Genomic DNA, 17,971 nt, shown 5'->3' on the forward strand with positions numbered 1-17,971 from the left:
CTACGCTCAGAGGTGTTAGGCAACTTTCTAGCTTCACCAATCATGTGAGAGCTCTGTGAGGGAGGACCTGCCACTGCTGCCTTTGTGTTGACATTTTCGGGGATCGAGAGGTAATATTAGTATTTCCGTTATTTTACATGCACATTTACTTCTCAAAAAAATCTCATGCATATAGGAACGTCTACCATACATTTTATTGTCAGTATATCAATGCACAACCGTTTGTAAGCGAAGCTAATGCTTTCTTCATCAGGTCGCACCTGCTACTGTACTGTGCCTCTGTTGCTGCTAGCCGGTCTCATTGTTAGCGGCGTTAGCTAACGTTAGCTAGCTGGAGAAACGTAAGCTACATGGCAAGAAATGTAGAAATTGATTTACATTTCTGTGACAAGTAAAACTTGAGGTAGACGACCACGCTACTTTAAGAGTCCCCGCACTAAAATTGAATAACAACATTTTTATATTTAGAGATAATTTGTGAATATTGTTGTCAAGAATAAAGCTAACGTAAACGCAAGCTAACGTTGCTGGCCATACCAACCTGCTGTTGGCTTTGCAGACAGTAACGTTAGTTAGCAAGCTAGCTAGCTAGCAAGTTCAGTTGGTCAGGACGGCAACTTCAGGTCTCATCAGAATCAAGTAAAGTAAATTCGGTATAAGACTACTACCTACTTCGTGCAAATGAACGAAGTTAGTACCAGGGTCTGTACGGGCTAACGTTAGTAACGTTATAGGACATTACTCGCTTCTCCAGCTATACTCGAGTGGGTAACGTTATGCTAACTAGCTAAAAATCCAGACAATCAAGATATGTTAACAGGACACCTTTTCTCTTTTAATAACTGTTGGTTAGTTTTAAAGGTAAAATCCACGATACAACAGAATTTATCTGATGTATGATTCAGTGAATATTCGTGAAGTTTACCAATTGTCCAAAATGTCTAAGATGTTATTGGATTTCGCTATGATGTGAAAGGCCAACCCTTTTTGTTTGGTCGGTCTTGTTCATAATTGTATCTCTGGTTCTGTCTTCATTTCTTAGTGTTTGAATGGATATTACCAGGTGCACGGAGAAATGGGTAAAACAAGACAAGGTTACTGTACCATGGAACTTTCATTTCATAAAACCATGACATTCATGCACAGTTTCTTATCGCATCCAGTGTTATAGCAGTGCTTTTGGGTGATGCACCCCCAAAGCCCAGTCCTACTTGGTGGCTGAAAGCCCATTGTAGCAGGTGCATTCACTGTCCCCAACAGCAAATTGTCAAACTGAGATTCAGGGATTATAACTGGTGTTTTTAATAAAAACATATCTACCAAGGATGTAATTTTGTTTAATAAAGACTATCATAAAGCTATGACTTAAACTGTGAATAAGGTCTGGAAGTATTTCTCACAGTGTAAGAACCAACTGCCATGAATTTTCTAGGTTCCACCCCACTTTTAACTGTTGTAGGCTATACATTGGAATACATCAATCCCAGTCTTAATTTGGAATTCAACATGCAAAAAAGAAACAGTATGCCATAACTAAGTGTACACTATGTAAACGGATGATTTTTTTTTCAGCACAGCTCACGCTTTTCATCATTTTCATCTTTTCTTTTAGGAATATTTTTTTTTAATCTGTTTATCATTATTTTTATGCTAGTCTGATTCAAGTTGTAACCATTTCACTTCCAAAAACAAATTTGGCTTGAACTATTGTTTGTTTTAATTTGATGGTACTCATCGCACTTTTGTTCCACTTTCTCCCAGGAGAGGCCTCCAACGTCCTCAATGATGCTGTCCAGTAAGAAGTCAGACGCTGGCTCCTCTTCCTCCTCCTCTTCATCCTCTGCAGGGGCAGCAGGAGGTGATAGGGCGCCGTGCTCTGATGCCCAGTCTGGTCCTTCAGCCTCGGTCGCAGGCCCTGCAGATGTAAAGAAGAAGGAGAGGTCCTCCCCAAGTGGGGAACCAGGAGGACCCCCTCTGCCCCACCAGGCAGGCCCTGGGGGGGTGGACCAGGACTCAGCTGAAGTCCGCAGGACTAGTCGGCGCAAGCGAGCAAAAGTAAACATCTTATGTCTTTTTTCCCTCTATCCTTAGGGGGAAAATAAGTTGCAAGAAATGAAAACAGTTGTATTTTGTAATGTCTGAAATCTCTTTATTCTAGGGAAAGAAGATTTACCATGAGTTTTATAAAAGGACTGATACGTGTGTGATCACTTAAACTATATGTACACAGTTTCTGACATTTATGTTTGTCTCAGTGTTGAGCCTAACAGTTAGAAATCATTTCTCCAGACTATTCATTGCAGCCCAGTGTTCTGGGTTGTTTTCTTCTTTGTGATTCCAGCCAGCCAGCTATCCAGCTCTGATATCGCTTCCCTCCCAGCATGCCAGAACATGGTTTTAATGGAGCTTTTATTGTGCCTCTTGTTGCAGGTGGAGTACCGCGAGATGGATGAGAGCCTGGCCAATCTGTCTGAGGACGAATATTACTCTGAGGAGGAGAGGAATGCCAAGGCAGAGAAAGAGCGGAAGCAGGTCATCCCTCCTCCAGCCCCACCGGTAGAGGAGGAGAACGACAGCGAACCAGAGGAACCATCTGGTGAGTCTGAATCTTGATGCTTCATGTAAAAGCAGTGAAATACAACAGATATCTCTGTAGAGGAGGAGAACGACAGCGAACCAGAGAAACCATCTGGTGAGTCTGAATCTTGATGCTTCATGTCAAAGCAGTGAAATACAACAGATATCTCTGTGGAGGAAAGAAACAGATTGTGTATGTGAGAGCTTTGGTATAATTAACACAGGGTCTCTACAAGTCCCTGAAATTCTTAATTTAATGATCTAAATGCAAGGCCTTGAAAGGTCTAAATACAGATAAATATAGCCTTAAGGTCGTAGATACAGTTTCAGAGGTCTTAAAAATTGAATTTTTGAAAATTGAGTTTTCTTTTTTGAATGGTGGGCATTTCACTTTGGAATGGAAGTCTCTATATTTATCCAGTCACACTGCACCATATTTAGATAGGTTTACTGTTTTTTCACTTTCCTTGAAAAATGGTCTTAAATTTATTCTAAAAGGTTTGAAAAAGCCTTAAATTTAACTTGCTGAAACCTGCAGATGGTGTTAACAACAGCGATATATATGTACATTTTCAGGTGTGGAAGGAGCTGCCTTCCAGAGCCGTCTCCCTCATGACCGTATGACATCACAGGAGGCTGCTTGTTTCCCTGACATCATCAGTGGTCCCCAGCAGACGCAGAAGGTCTTCCTCTACATCCGCAACCGTACAGTAAGTGCAGATCCACACACATACAGTACCTTCACACCCAAGAACTACCCAAGTTTTTTTTTTTTTTTTTTACATTCACACACGTAAAGTTTTGAGTTAGACAACAGTTGACAGTATGTCAAGTGTGATAAATAATTGTGTATAAACATATATATGTATCTTAATTGATATTGATCTCATCCAGCTCCAACTGTGGCTGGACAACCCTAAGGTCCAGCTGACATTTGAGGCCGCAGCACAGCAGCTTGAAGCTCCATACAACAGTGAGTTCTAACCATTATTTTTCCTTTTTCTCTGCAAGAAGATTGTAAGTTGTCTGGGCACTGAGTTCTAATTTGTTTTGTTCTCTTCTTAGGTGATGCTGTGCTGGTCCACAGGATACACAGCTACCTAGAAAGGCATGGCCTCATTAACTTCGGCATTTACAAGAGGCTCAAGCCTTTACCCAGTGAGTTCACTTCATTCACCAGTTTGGTACAGTTTGTGCACTCTACAAGCTTCTTTGGCTGGCAACCAAGCATCATTCGGAGGTCCTGTTGTATTCCAAAAATCATGTTGGCTTGTACAATGGCGAGAGTGGGTGGTCAAGTTTGAGATTTAGCAGCCACTGTGGCCTGTAGACAAAAACATTCCTAGACACTGACATTGAAATGGTCTTTTAATTCATTGTGTAAGTGTGGGTATTTAAGTGGTGTAATAATATCCAGTTACCATGCTCTGTGTTCTGTCCATGCAGCTAAGAAGACAGGGAAGGTAATCATCATTGGTGGAGGTGTGTCTGGGCTCGCTGCAGCCAGGCAGCTGCAGAGCTTTGGCATGGATGTGACAGTCTTGGAGGCCAGGGTAAGTCACAGACAGGGTTTCTAAAAAAATCTGTTATTTCGGGTATTTAGCTAGACTTATTCGTCATAGTGTTTTTGTAGCATAGTTGGTTTTTATCATGTCAAAGTCTCCAGGTAAGGTTTTTACCATGGTAAAGTCGCCAAATTCTGTTCAGTAAATCAGATTGAGACATTCAATCCTTTTACCTGTGCACAATCAAACTTCATTGCAGTTTGAATTTTCTACAAATCATATCTGTGCTTTATTATTCAGTATCTAATTAATAAAAGGAAGTAAAAGTTGGATTATTGTGAAAATCTAGCTCTATATGCTATAAGGTATGTTTAAGTCAAGTAGCCTAACATTACTGTATTCTCCATAGCTAATCAACTAGGGAAGCAGAGAGCTGAGATCACATTCAAATAAACTGTTAATTAGGTCTATAGTCATCTACTGTACTTGATTTCCCTTGCAGGACCGTGTTGGAGGCAGAGTGGCCACATTTAGGAAAGGCAACTACGTGGCCGATCTGGGGGCCATGGTGGTGACAGGGCTGGGTAAGATTCAGACACACATACATGTCATCCCTATCCATACTGAAGTCAGCCACAGCAAAAGTCAAAGCATCCTGTAGGCCATTGGTCTCCAGTCATGTGCCATCGAGGGCCAAACACTACCACAGCTGATTTCACTGATTAACACAGCTTCACCCAGAGAGGCGGTAGCTAATGAGTGGTATCAGCTGGAGTAGTGTTTGGTTGGAATGAAACCCTGCACACACTCGGTTCTCGATGGCACTTGATTTGACACAGTTGCTTTAGACGCAGCCAGATTATTTTTCTTTGGTCATAGAGAATCTGCAGTTGCTAAGATCCATCTGTAGAGGGTGGCGTTGTCCATGTAAATGTTGTCACAGTCAATTTTGTGTGTGTGTGCTTGTTCAGGAGGGAATCCCATGGCAGTGATCAGTAAGCAGGTGAACATGGAGCTGGCCAAAATCAAACAGAAGTGTCCGCTGTATGAAGCCAATGGCCAGGCTGTGAGTATAACTAGATGTCTTGATCAATATACTGGGTGATCAGTTGCCTCTTGTCCATTATCCTACCATGGCCGAGCTCTTCAGGGCATTCTTGCACTGAACAAGTTGAAGTCTGAGATAACGTAGGCTATATTATTTGGTTTTGAAAAGGCTTCATATTCTGTTTTGATTGTTACTTGCCTAAAAAATCCTAGCGTTTCTTGTAAGAAGCCAAGAGATGACCACATGGCTTGATAGATGATGAGAGGCTAATGGCAGTGGAGGCATGCATGTGATATGCTCTAGCCAGCTGATTTAAAACTTTTGTGCGAATGAAAAATATCTGGCTGCTAACTGCATATGTCATCCTTTGTTGCATATGTTAGCCTTTGTTGGCTCTGCATTGGGTTAAGTTCCCCTGCAATCAACTAACCACGGAAATAACCACCGATCATGCCAGTGTAGCTACAGCTGCATTAGATATGTGTATTCAAATTACTTGTATATAAAAAAAAACAAAAAAACTAGAACCTTTTGTTGTTTACATCCTTTAACAGAAGAGTTTTGTATATGTGCAAGATTCCCTCTCAGCACAGAACTGCATTGTGTCTGCATTGGGTCTAGAGCTCTCCTCCAGACCTGTTTCTGTCCTCAGGCAGGGCTATAGCTTTCCATGAGCTACAAAAAACATTGGATGGTGGGTTCATTTAACTGTTTACCCTAGCGTGTCATCAACAACAGCTCCAGTCCTTTTCAGAGCAGAGCATAGTGCAGAAATCGGATGTAGGCTAATGTCATTAAATTGGAAATAAACAATGTTTTTCTCTCTCTTTTCGTCTGTCCGTCAAGCAGCAGCAGCAGTAGTACGATGTTTAGGTTCATGTTCAGGGCATTTCCATTGAAGTAGACGCTAGCCAGCGGGGCTCTTCAAGCATCCACATCATGTGTAACTGGTTTCCTCTTCCACAGGAAAAGGCTAATTAAATGTACATGTTTTACTTTTGTGCAAACCTGTTTTGAGGTTAAAGTTGTTTACTTAATATGTTTTCTCTCTCTCCCCCTCCCCTCTTGTCTTCCCAACCCCTCCCATGTTCATCTTTTGGTGAACTACTAAAGGGTGAACGATGCACAAGTGTATGTATTGGTTTATTTATATACTATATTCCTTACCTTTTTTTAATATTGTGATTTTTTTTTTTTGTAAAAATCATTTAAAAAAAATCTTCTCACGATTTAAGCTCCATTTCATTTTTGTTTTGTATAACCCATCATTTCGCATTTATGTAGGAGATTAAGAGGGGAATAAATGGTAGCCCTGCTAGCTCACATTATATCTCTATTCTGGAATAGTCATTACCAAATAATCCCTTAAATGCCCTTAATTGCGCTGTTCGTTAAAGCGAAGATCCACACAATAACAGAACTTAATTGTATTCCTAAAATCTTGGTTAGGTTGTTAAGTCTCCTTAAGGTTACAAACAAGACCCAAGGGCAAGACTCAAATTATTGATGTCGTAAGGAGACACTTGCTCCTTTATAATATTGGCATTGACTATACCAGGTGAATTTTATGGGTACACCTTCTGATAAAGAATCATTTGGAGCTCATTTGGAGCTCCATTTTAGGTTTCTAGCTTTTGGAGATGAGGTTTGTGTTCACAAAATGTTGATTGGTTGTCTCAGATCATTGGAATACCATAGGTGTGGATTTTCCCTTAATTGTGAAGAGTTTCAATAATACTTTGGTTTGTCCAGAGCTGCTGCTATCCCAGCATGACGTCTGTATTAAGTGATTTTGAAAGCATGTTATTAACTCTGTCACTGCATGTTGATGAAGACATGGACTAGATAGAAAAAACATTCATTTGGCAACTGAGGGACAATGACAGGGTAATTAAATCTTCTGCTGCTTATATTAGTGGCTCACTGTCTTAAATGCATTCCCCAATGAAAAGAGAAAAGTAAAGACGCTGATTTAGAAGGTAGAATATGGAGTTTGGTGTAAAAATAACAAGTTACATCAAGACAAAGACAACATGAAGCAAAAATTTGCTTCTGCCAGTGAATAGCAGATTGTGGTTAATGAACCACAGTCTGTTATTGTACTTGGTATGAGTGAATCATTTGCCTTCTACTTTAGTCAAAGTTGCCATGCTATTCGTACTGATTAGAAAATGTCATTGTTTTTCTATAGATTCCCTCGCCACTGTCTTAAAGTGAGACTGATTGTCCAATGTTCTTGTTGTGTCCAGGTGCCCAAGGAGAAAGATGAGATGGTGGAGCAGGAGTTCAACAGACTGCTGGAGGCCACCTCCTACCTCAGCCACCAGCTGGACTTCAACTTCCTCAACAACAAACCTGTTTCTCTGGGACAGGCCCTGGAGGTGGTCATACAGTGAGTGTGTTGTACATGCGCACACAGTCAACCACAATTCTTTCTATGGGACAGGAGGTGGTAAAACAGATGTAATACTGCATGTGTGTGCAAAGAAACAATAAATGTACACACAGGTATGCTAATCTTGAGTCTGTGTGTGCAGGCTGCAGGAGAAACATGTAAAGGATGAGCAGATAGAACACTGGAAGAAGATTGTGAAGACTCAGGAGGATCTCAAGGAGCTGCTCAACAAGGTGAGGAGAAGTTATGTTTTCTCTGTGGAGGAGCGGTCTTGAGACGGGAATGTCATCGCTTTGAATCCCAGCCAAGTGAATAAGAAACGTTCTCCCCTTCCTCAACAGCCACTCTCAATGTGCCCTTGAGCAAGGCACCTAACCCCCCTGCTGTTGGCCGAGCTGTGGCCAGCAATAGAAGACTGTACCTGTACCAGACTGTGTGCAACTGAGTGCAAAACAGAGCATTTCTGGAAAAAAAGCTCTCTGTCAGTCAATCTTCCACGATTAGATAAAGTTTAACAATATGTATTTTTTTTTAAAAGGTTTGCACTGAGATAGTCCTCTCCAATGTTGCATGTCTGCCTTCTCTATGAATGTGTTTTCCCTGTTTTTTCCTGTTTTTTGACCTCCTCCTTCTATCTGTCTTTCTCTCCCTCTCTCTTCCCTTCAGATGGTGACCACTAAGGAGCGGGTGAAGGAGCTCCATCAGCAGTATAAGGAGGCCAGTGAGGTCAAACCACCCAGAGATATCACAGCGGAGTTTCTGGTTAAGAGCAAGCATCGCGACCTCACCGCCCTCTGCAAAGTGAGCTCAAACACCACTGCTGCATCTCACTGCTCTGACGTTGCTTTCCCCCAAGTCTCCATGAGGAGGTGTCTACCCATGGCCTCCTCATCCCAAATTAACTAGTGGGTTAAAAGAAAGAGGGAAGAAGATAAGTAGGCGAGAAGATGAGTGTGGGATGAGGAATGGAGAAAGAAAAGATGCAGGCGGTGTGAAATATGATATTTTAAAAAACAATGCATAAGTGTTTTTTTTTTTTTGTGTTATTGGCAGGCTGAACAGTGACATGGCAGAAAGTTAGAATGGAGTTCTCATATCACCTTAAATTTCCTGCAGATATTTTCAAGCTGCAAGCCGTTACCTAGACAGTTTATTTTCCAAAACAAATGTGACACTTTCATTACTCCCTCAGTCCTCTTGAACCAGGCAGACATCAGACTACAGGAGTTAAAATACTCTCATCAAAGCAGTAAAATTTTCACTGCTAATTTTTTCAGTTGTGTTTGCGGTCTTACATAATTTCTGTGTTTTGAAATGCACTAGTTTGAACAACTTTCAGGCAGTTTTAGATGAGGTTTTCCCAGCATGGTTATTAGGTATGCCTATAGTTATAAAAGGCCTACTGCCACTATTTCCTGTGTAGGAACTAACTTTGCTCTGCAGGATAAATTAAGAGAAAATAATTTGTAGGTGTATTAGAATGCAGAAGAACTACTAGCATGTAAAATGGATATTTTATGGACTAGCAGGTCAGGGAGGAAGCCTCACAGAATTTTAATGCCGTGCCATTGTAATTGTCTCTAAGTAAACCAGACAGGCTGTGTTTAAGTGGTTTAATGCCTTAGCAGGATGTGTTATTAGAGTGAGTGCTGCTGTTTTATTTTTGGTGCAGATAAATCGCCTCCGTTAGTGGGATGTGTATATTTTAGAAGGTGGTTTTAGCTGGTTTAAACACAGCTGGTGTCTGAACTGGAGTTGTCCTTTACCCATCCACTGTCTGAGAAACCACTTCAAGGCCTTGAATCACGGTCTGACTGTCTGTCTGTCTGGAGTTGTGCACACACACACATTCCTAGTGAGACACACTGAGAATTTAGCTCTCTGGTTGTGTGTGTGTGACATGTGTGACTATAACGCATATCTTAGATTTAAGGCCTTGGTCCAGACATTTTTGGTGGGACATTTTCCAATATTATCTTTTTGCCATATTTAAGTATTTTGCCAGGTCAGCTTGTTAGCTTTGTGGCTTCATAACGTCAGTGTTCCTGAACTTGGCTAAGTGCTGCTGCTAATGTAGCTCCAGGGGCCCGGCTAGGTAGGCGGTATTATTAAGTGCAGCTTTCTCCGGGTTAGGTGGTGCTATTATAGCCGGCTCCTTGGGATGGTTTGGTAGTTCGTTCTATTGTGGTGAACCTGTGAACAGGCTGAGTCAGCCCTTTCTGCTTGTCCTTTCTACATGACCTGAAACCCTCTGGGTGTGTACCTTGTACACAAAAACACGCATGCACCGGCATGCCAGTTTTTCTTCTCACTTCGCTAAAGACGTTTCTAGCTCCTAAAGTTGGACTTTATATTGGCTTCAGTGTGAAATATCTGTTGGATGTTATTGCCAATGAATTATGTATAATTGCGATTTTAGTTTCAACAAATAATAATTATAGAATATTGGCTCATGAAATTTAATTTTGAATGTCAGCTGTAATTGAAATTTGTCAAGATGTTGATGTAACATAATAATGACAATAATTTTGTTCCTTAAATCATTAAAACTACTAATTCACAATATCTATCTACAATATATCACAATACCTAGCAAAAATAATCAGGATTCTCATGTTATCAATAATTGTGCAGCCCTAGATCTCTGGCAGTGATACTGCCAGTGAAATGAAGATGAACAAACACTCAATCTAAATCTCGTTGCTGTCTGTCTGTCCGTCTCCCTGTGTAGGAGTATGATGAGTTGGTGGAGATGCAGGTCAAACTAGAGGAGAAGCTTCAGGAGCTGGAGGCCAATCCACCCAGGTAACTCACTGATTCATCCATCCACCCACTCACTTAGTTTCAGCACCATCTCTACTTGCTCTGCTTCACCTACAGTTGCAGGACTTTACCGAAACTAATGTTCTTACTATTTAGACAAAAGACTATTGTTGTGCACTGCAGCTCTCAACAAGCACTAGTACGGTGCCATCTGAAGCTGATGTTAGCTTAGAGCAGTAATAGTATCGATAAAGTTAGTTTCAGTTTCTATCCCCTGGGGTGATGAGGATGATGCGATCACAATGTTTCTTCTGGAGCTGCTATAAACAGTTTTGTAATGATGACCTGTTACTCTGTTTACATGTATGCAAGTTGTTGTTCCTCAGAAATTCTTCAGAAATTCATCCATTAGATTCATGATCCTATTAAGTCATGAGCCACTTCATTAATAAATTCTTTTTAGTGCAGTTGGGAGCAGTGGCAGCAGCAGCTTGTGGCTCTAGTTTGGGTCAGTGCACCAGCGACTGACATAACAGTCTGCATGCTCATCTCTGGTTGCCTACAGTCATCCATTATTCTAATCAGGAGCTATTCAGGCTTAGTTTTTCAAAATTAGTTCTTTCTCTCATAATTTTGACTGCGTATTGAACTATGAAAACAATAATTTGTTGTAGCCCTTCCTAATTGCAAGTCAGTAATTTGCATATAAAGCTAATTCATCGTAATAATCGTCCAATTAATCAGTTAGCAAAATAATCTTTTGTTGCCACCCTGATTGACTCCCTGGTCTTTTGAACTGATGCTGTGGCGAGCGGCAGATGTTTTTTTTAAATTTTTTTATTGTTTGTTAATGTTATGTTTTTTTTAATGTGTTCATATAGTGTCATTTTACAGTAAAACCTGTCTGACAATTTATTAACTGACAACTAAAGTGTTTTTAGCTCTTGCATGAGTGAACCTGTCCCTCTGATATCTTAATAGCTGTCAGTATGACTCCCTAAAACCAAACTCCCTCTCTCCCTCTCTTTCCCCACAGTGATGTTTACCTGTCATCCAGAGACAGACAGATCTTAGACTGGCACTTTGCCAACTTGGAGTTTGCCAACGCTACGCCCCTCTCCACCCTTTCTCTCAAGCACTGGGATCAGGTATATACATGTATCCCTTTTTAAAAAATCTCATAACTCACAGTAGTCTTGACAACGGTCTTGTATAAGACCTCTGACTGTCCCATGTGGATCACGCTAAGGTCAATTTAACTACGAGCTAATTTTTCCCTTTAATCTCTAAGTTTGAAAGCTCATTGTCTGTGTTATTGTAATGATGAGTTATTAACTTATGCACAGGATGATGACTTTGAGTTCACTGGGAGCCACCTGACAGTAAGGAACGGCTACTCGTGTGTACCTGTGGCCCTGGCTGAGGGCTTGGACATCAAACTAAACACAGCAGTGCGGCAGGTCCGATACACAGCCTCTGGTATGTACACAAGACTGTGTGTTTTTGTGTGTGTGTGTGTGTGTGTGCTTGGCCTTGAATTCCACTGTTGAGTCAGTAATCTATGCATGTTTGTATGGATGTAAAGTGTGTCTAACCGGTTATTTATCTGTCCGTTGCCCCAGGCTGTGAGGTGATAGCGGTCAACACTCGCTCCACCACCCAGACCTTCATATATAAGTGCGATGCTGTGCTGTGCACGCTGCCGCTGGGTGTGATGAAGCAGCAGCCGCCCGCCGTGCAGTTTGTCCCCCCTCTGCCTGAGTGGAAGACCGCTGCTATACAGAGGATGGGCTTTGGCAACCTCAACAAGGTTTGACCTCTCAACACACATACATGCATACTAGGGATGGGACGATATATTCAATAGGTATTCAATAGATTGAAATACAAAAATGTTACAATACGTATCTTACGTAATATTAGCTACATTTTATTTTGCTGTAGTAATCACAAATGAGACGACTTGCCCATCACAATTTCACAAGCTCTCCACTGAAATATATTATTAGCACTTTTGAAAATTGTTGTTTACATTCTAGCAAGCCAGTGCAATCACTATAAAGATTTGTGGCTCAGAGATAAACATAATTCTGCACAGTCAGATTTTGTTGTCATTGAACTTTTATTTATTACATTGTATCATGGTTGTATTGAATCGTGAAGCCCATATCACATATCAAATCATAGCATGAGATAAGCACATTGTCCCATCCCTAATACATACATGCATACGTACATACACTGTCCTACAGTGGACATTGAAAACAGTAGAGTTCAGTACAGGTTTGGTTCAGCTTAGGATTTATCAGACCCAATTCCTCTTAATGCTCTTGGACTGAGTTGTTGGTTCCTCAGGGAGTCTTTTCTGCTGCAGTGTCCTTACGCTGCCAACTTGACCTTCAGCTGCTAGTGGGCTCCTGCAATGGATACAGGAAGGGCAGTCAGAATTCATTTGTACAGTCTGCGTCCCCTGCAGTTTTATACTCCACTTCTCCATTAGGCTATGGCATCCCTGCTGTATTCAACAGATCTCTCTCCCTCTCCCTCTCTCTTTCTCTCTCATAAATCAGAACAGGTGTTTAATAACGTGCTCAGAGAACAAGGAGTCCCCTCCTTCATCTAAATAGCCTAGGGGATAACTCTTCATCCTGGTTTACATCTGGGCTTGGGGAGTAGGATGGAGAGAGGGTGGGATGCTGAGAGTGAGTGCTAAGTATAGGAGGGAAGAGGGAGTCGGAGAGCCTGTTGGCGTTCAGGTGGAAGATGTTTTTTTGCCAATGTGTTAGTAATCCGATCAGAGTGCTCGCTCTGTGTCACTCCCATCCCGTCATCTCTCGCTCTTCCTCTCTCTCTCTCTCTCTCTGTCTCTCTCTCTCTCTCTGGCACTGAGCATCATCCGCAGCAGCAGAGTAGTTTATCTCCTATTTCTGCTGCAGCATAGAGGAGAATGCGGCATTATTATGCAATCTGAGCTGCTTGTACCACTCTGTAACCAGCAGAGGGGGCTCTTCCTCAGAATCACATTCACTGCTGTCACTTGATGGTCACTAGAGCTTGGAGAAAAAGCAGATTTTGACATAATATGAATCTCATAGTCAGTTGAGTTATTAAGGAAAATGAGCATTGTGGTTACTGCAGTCACATGTCCGTTCTCCAATCCTACCAGCTGCACAGCAGAGCACAGGGACAGAGGAATAAGCGATGTGTGGCTGAGTGTGCACTGAATGTTGAATATGTGTGACTGTTCCTGACTGTTCGTTCCTCCCTGCCTGTAGGTGGTGTTGTGTTTTGACCGTGTGTTCTGGGATCCCAGTGTCAACCTGTTTGGTCATGTCGGCTCCACCACAGCCAGTCGAGGCGAGCTGTTCCTCTTCTGGAACCTCTACAAAGGTGACCATAGATTAATACTAGTTTTAGTTCATGACAGTCCGGATATCATTTGGATTATTTTTTATACCATTAGTTGTTCCAATACTTTTCATTCTAAATGGTTACTTTTTTACACTTATGGTTAAAAGCCTGTATTGTTATGTAGTATTATGAATTATTTTCTGTGCAACATCCATGCATGCCTTTTGCTTTTTTAAACAGAATCACTTTTGTCTTGCATTTAAAATGCACATAAACAAAAGATGACAGATACCATTGTAAGGATCCCATATTTCCATACTTTAAAATAAATATTGATAATATAGTTGTTACTGACCCAGTAGGTATTGTACCCAGCCCTACTTAGGTAGTTCAACTATCAGAAGAAAACGCTCTTATTAGACGGCAAAAATAACTCTCTATGAAGAAATGTGATTTATTATTATGATTTTTAACCGTTGTCCTGTTTATCCCTTGTCAGCCCCCATCCTACTTGCACTAATGGCTGGCGAGGCCGCTGGCATCATGGAGAACATCAGTGATGATGTTATAGTCGGACGCTGCCTGGCCATCCTTAAAGGAATATTTGGAAGCAGCGCTGTACCACAGGTATGCATGTTTGTGCATCATCTGTGAAAAGCAAAGACTCACGCACACATCACATGTTTTTCCATCTTCCTTCACTTTGACCCTTCACTTAGTGCAATTCCTCCAACTTACACCTCTCTTGAAAAAGGTATTCTCATAGCTTCAGTGTTGTATTGGTTAAAAGGCCTCAGGAAATATGGCTGGTCATATGTTTGGTTCTAAATCACGTTCACTGTATTTGCTGTCTACAGTAAAGTAGCAGTGGATTACATTTTGTGATCCATCATTAGGTTTTTCTCGGGTCCTTCCAATTCTTCAGCTGGAATGTCAGATTGGTTCCTGAATTGACCCCTAACCAGCACAGCTTTATGCAACAAGCGTATGTGAAAGGCACTCGTATCTGGAGTCGTATCCAAACCACCCGTCATTATGAATCATTCGCTATGGTTTCATATGGGAGAAAATCATATGCGTGGAGGCCAGCTTTGGAACTGTTTACCATCCAACTGTTTACAGGTCCCTCTAATATCAGCATGGAAACTCATAACATGCCTTGTTTGTGTTGTTGTTGTTTGTCGTCATGGCAGCCAAAGGAAACGGTGGTAACTCGCTGGCGTGCCGACCCCTGGGCACGGGGCTCCTACTCGTACGTAGCAGCAGGTTCCTCGGGTAACGACTACGACCTCATGGCACAGCCCATCACCCCCGGCCCCGCCATACCTGGAGCCTCACAGGTACGCACGTAAACATGCATGAAGGGACACATGCTCATTGTGAATCCTAGTCCTCTGCCTGCTATTAGTCCCAGTGTAAGTGTGTGTGTCAAAATGTGTATGTGTGAGAAAGCGAGAGGGAAGGCATCCTAGCCAGCCCACAATATTCAACCAGACCGAGGCAAACCAGTTTGTTCCCAGATGTTCTTTGGCTGTTTTGATGTTGGCATGCTGATTGATGTGAACAAGTCATATTTATGTGCTGACTGATGAGTTCTGACATTTTACTAGCCCACTTTTTTTTTCTCTCACCATTCCTGCTTTTTTTCTGCCTCTTCTCGCTCGCTCCTCTGCCAGCTAAACGCCGTTTCATACTTCCCTGTCATGTTAGGAACCAATTCTGCATGGACGCTAACGTCTTGTTGATTCCTTCTCCTCCTCAGCCCGTCCCTCGTCTGTTCTTCGCCGGGGAGCACACCATCAGGAATTACCCGGCCACAGTTCACGGCGCCCTGCTCAGCGGGCTCCGAGAGGCGGGACGCATCGCAGATCAGTTCCTGGGTGCCATGTACACGCTCCCCCGACAGGCCACTCCCACTGCCGCCAACAACCCTCAGCAGGCCCAGCCCACACCCACTGTCTAAAACTGCTTCTCCTAGCTCCTCCCCCCTCCTCAAACTCTGCGGTATTACCTTAACAGTCTATGAGAAAGCATTAAAGTTTACCCGTATGCTGTTGACATATCTGTATGTGGAAACATCTTAGCATTGGCTCAAATATGAGCCATTTCTAGGGTTAGTGAGATTCTCTGAATGCAGACAAGATCTAATTCTGAATTGAAATTCTTTCATCGGAGCATCTTACTCGCCTTTTATTTTGGAATGTTGATGACTGTCCACATTTCCAGTAAGATGTGAGAAAGTACCATCAGTCATTTAATTCTTTATTAGCATTTTACAGTGTCACCAATGCAGACAGATATTACCGAAATGACTTGCCGTTCTGTTATAAATAATTATGTTTTTATTACAGACTAATGCATCTGAAGCATTATGAAATGATTTACCAGTCTCAAACAGAAGCATGGCATTGGTTGAAGTACTTGAGTGATTCTGTGTGTTTGCAGAGCTCAGCATCTATTTATGTGCCCTATCTGAACGTTGAGGAATGGCTGAAAAGTGGTATATATATGTACACACACACACACACACACACACAAGCTGTGAGCCATAGATCATACAAAGCAGATTATATACGTCAGTAGCACTGTCTCACTCCACTGAAACTTCTTCTTTGTTTTTCTTTGGATAAGACATTTGCCACTGGCGATGCTCCAAGAGCTTTGTCTTGGTTGTCTTAAGGCTGAATAACATCGCTATGTACGGTAGTTCGTACGCCTCCTAAATATTATTTCTATCATTTAGGTTGCAAAGATTAGTGAAAATAGTTTCCTTGAATTAAATGCTAAAAAGATAGATATGTTGAAAAAATTGTGAATGTTTTTGTTACCATAGCAGTTTGATTGAAGTGTATTATTTTATTGTAGTTGTCATTACATACTTTTTTATATGGTCATTTTTTTGTTATTAAAAGAAAAAAAATGCATCTTGAAATCAGTGTGTTTCTTCCTCACTCATTTCTTTTTTCCTTACTCATTCTTGCTAATGAGAAATGAATGGACCTGCTACCCCAAAACTGATATATAACCTCAGGCTTTGTCAAGGCTACAGACAAGTGTGTAAACTGGCTAATTTGGTGATATTCAACTAGGGTTGGGATGAAATATCGAAATTCAATATATTGCAATACAAAAATGTGACAATACGTATCATGGGGCAGAAAAATGAATGTTAGCTACATTTTATTCTGCTGTAGTAATCACAAATGAGACGGCTTGCCCATCACTATTTCACAAGCTCTCCATCCAAATTATATTATTTGCACTTTGCAAGGACATTTTTAAATTGTTGTTTACATTCTAGCAAGCCAGTGCCATCACTAGAAAGATTTGTGGCTCAGAGATAAACATAATTCTGCACAGTCAGACTTTGTTGTCATTGAACTTTTATTTATTACAGTGTATCGTGTTTTTATTGAATCGGAACCCCATATTGTGTATCGTGAGATAAACAAATCGTCCCATCCCCATCTTCAATGCAGAATAAATTAATTTCTGCCCTGCCTTCCCCTGGTGATGCGGAGTTGCCTCTGTGCCCATACATGCATTTACAAAACTAACATGGCTGCTTGTTCTGTGACCTCCCACTGACCTCCCTCATCGCAGGTCTGGCTGCTCCCCAGGGCCTGTGGTACTCTGTGTGTGTGTGTGTGTGTGTGTGTGTGTGTGAGAGAGAGAGAGAGAGAGGGTCTCTGGCAGCAGCCCTGCATAGTGGGGGATCTGATGAATGAGGGGGGAGATTAAAATGGTCAACCATGAGCTATGAGCTTTGTGTGGAGTTGTATTTCAGGGCTCTGTGCCCCTCTGTTTCCATGTGTTCTCAGCGTCACTACCCTTGTTTTTCCCCCGGAGCTGCGGTTATTATTATCGTGACCAAAGGAGAGGTTTGATCTAACAACAGTAATTTGAGCTGGGGTTTTGGACTGAACGACATCGGGGTATTTTCACCTCGCTGGTAAACCAAAGGCTCAGAGCAGCGTGCAACCGTTGACTGGTGAGGTTATTTTTCATATAATAACCTGAATCCCACATCCACCGCTTATTTGATCGAGAGACAGAGAGAGAGAGTGAGATAGAAAGAGTTATAAAAGTCTTTTGGATGGGAGGCCGCAGCGTGTCTGAGCACATCTCCTGCAGCAGCCGTGTGATTCATAGAGAAGAGTGCAGACGCCACAGGTGTGGGGAGGAATGTACTCCAACACACACACGCACAAGCATAAACACACACACCTACATACTCTTCTGCATAATCTGGACATCATCCATGAGTATGAAATTAAAGATAGATCCAGGAATGATCAAGTCACTCTGCCATGGTTTGAACTGGCTTTAATA

The 17,971-nt window shown here is 41.8% G+C and overlaps 1 protein-coding gene across 5 annotated transcripts; it reads left to right on the forward strand.

The window, feature by feature from the left end:
• Positions 1-59: 59 nt before the first annotated feature.
• Positions 60-16,553, forward strand: kdm1a (lysine (K)-specific demethylase 1a). 5 transcript variants are annotated; one of them, XM_071903427.2, is made up of 22 exons: positions 60-110; positions 1,043-1,094; positions 1,762-2,055; positions 2,428-2,596; positions 3,154-3,287; positions 3,472-3,550; positions 3,643-3,735; positions 4,024-4,130; positions 4,585-4,666; positions 5,054-5,148; positions 6,244-6,261; positions 7,380-7,522; positions 7,668-7,758; positions 8,192-8,326; positions 10,257-10,330; positions 11,325-11,436; positions 11,635-11,767; positions 11,911-12,098; positions 13,564-13,678; positions 14,139-14,266; positions 14,833-14,979; positions 15,402-16,553. In XM_071903427.2, the coding sequence occupies exons 2-22, from the start codon at positions 1,050-1,052 to the stop codon at positions 15,600-15,602; spliced, it is 2,583 nt and encodes an 860-aa protein (XP_071759528.1). In that variant the 5' UTR covers positions 60-110; positions 1,043-1,049; the 3' UTR covers positions 15,603-16,553. The 5 variants fall into 5 exon arrangements, with proteins under 5 accessions (XP_071759528.1, XP_071759529.1, XP_078145720.1 ...); XM_071903428.2 differs by having other exon boundaries at positions 2,431-2,596; XM_078289594.1 differs by having other exon boundaries at positions 65-110; positions 1,043-1,079.
• The last annotated feature ends 1,418 nt before the right edge of the window (positions 16,554-17,971 follow it).

This window comes from Centroberyx gerrardi, chromosome 17 (assembly GCF_048128805.1).
Source record: "Centroberyx gerrardi isolate f3 chromosome 17, fCenGer3.hap1.cur.20231027, whole genome shotgun sequence".
Lineage (NCBI taxonomy): Eukaryota > Metazoa > Chordata > Actinopteri > Beryciformes > Berycidae > Centroberyx > Centroberyx gerrardi.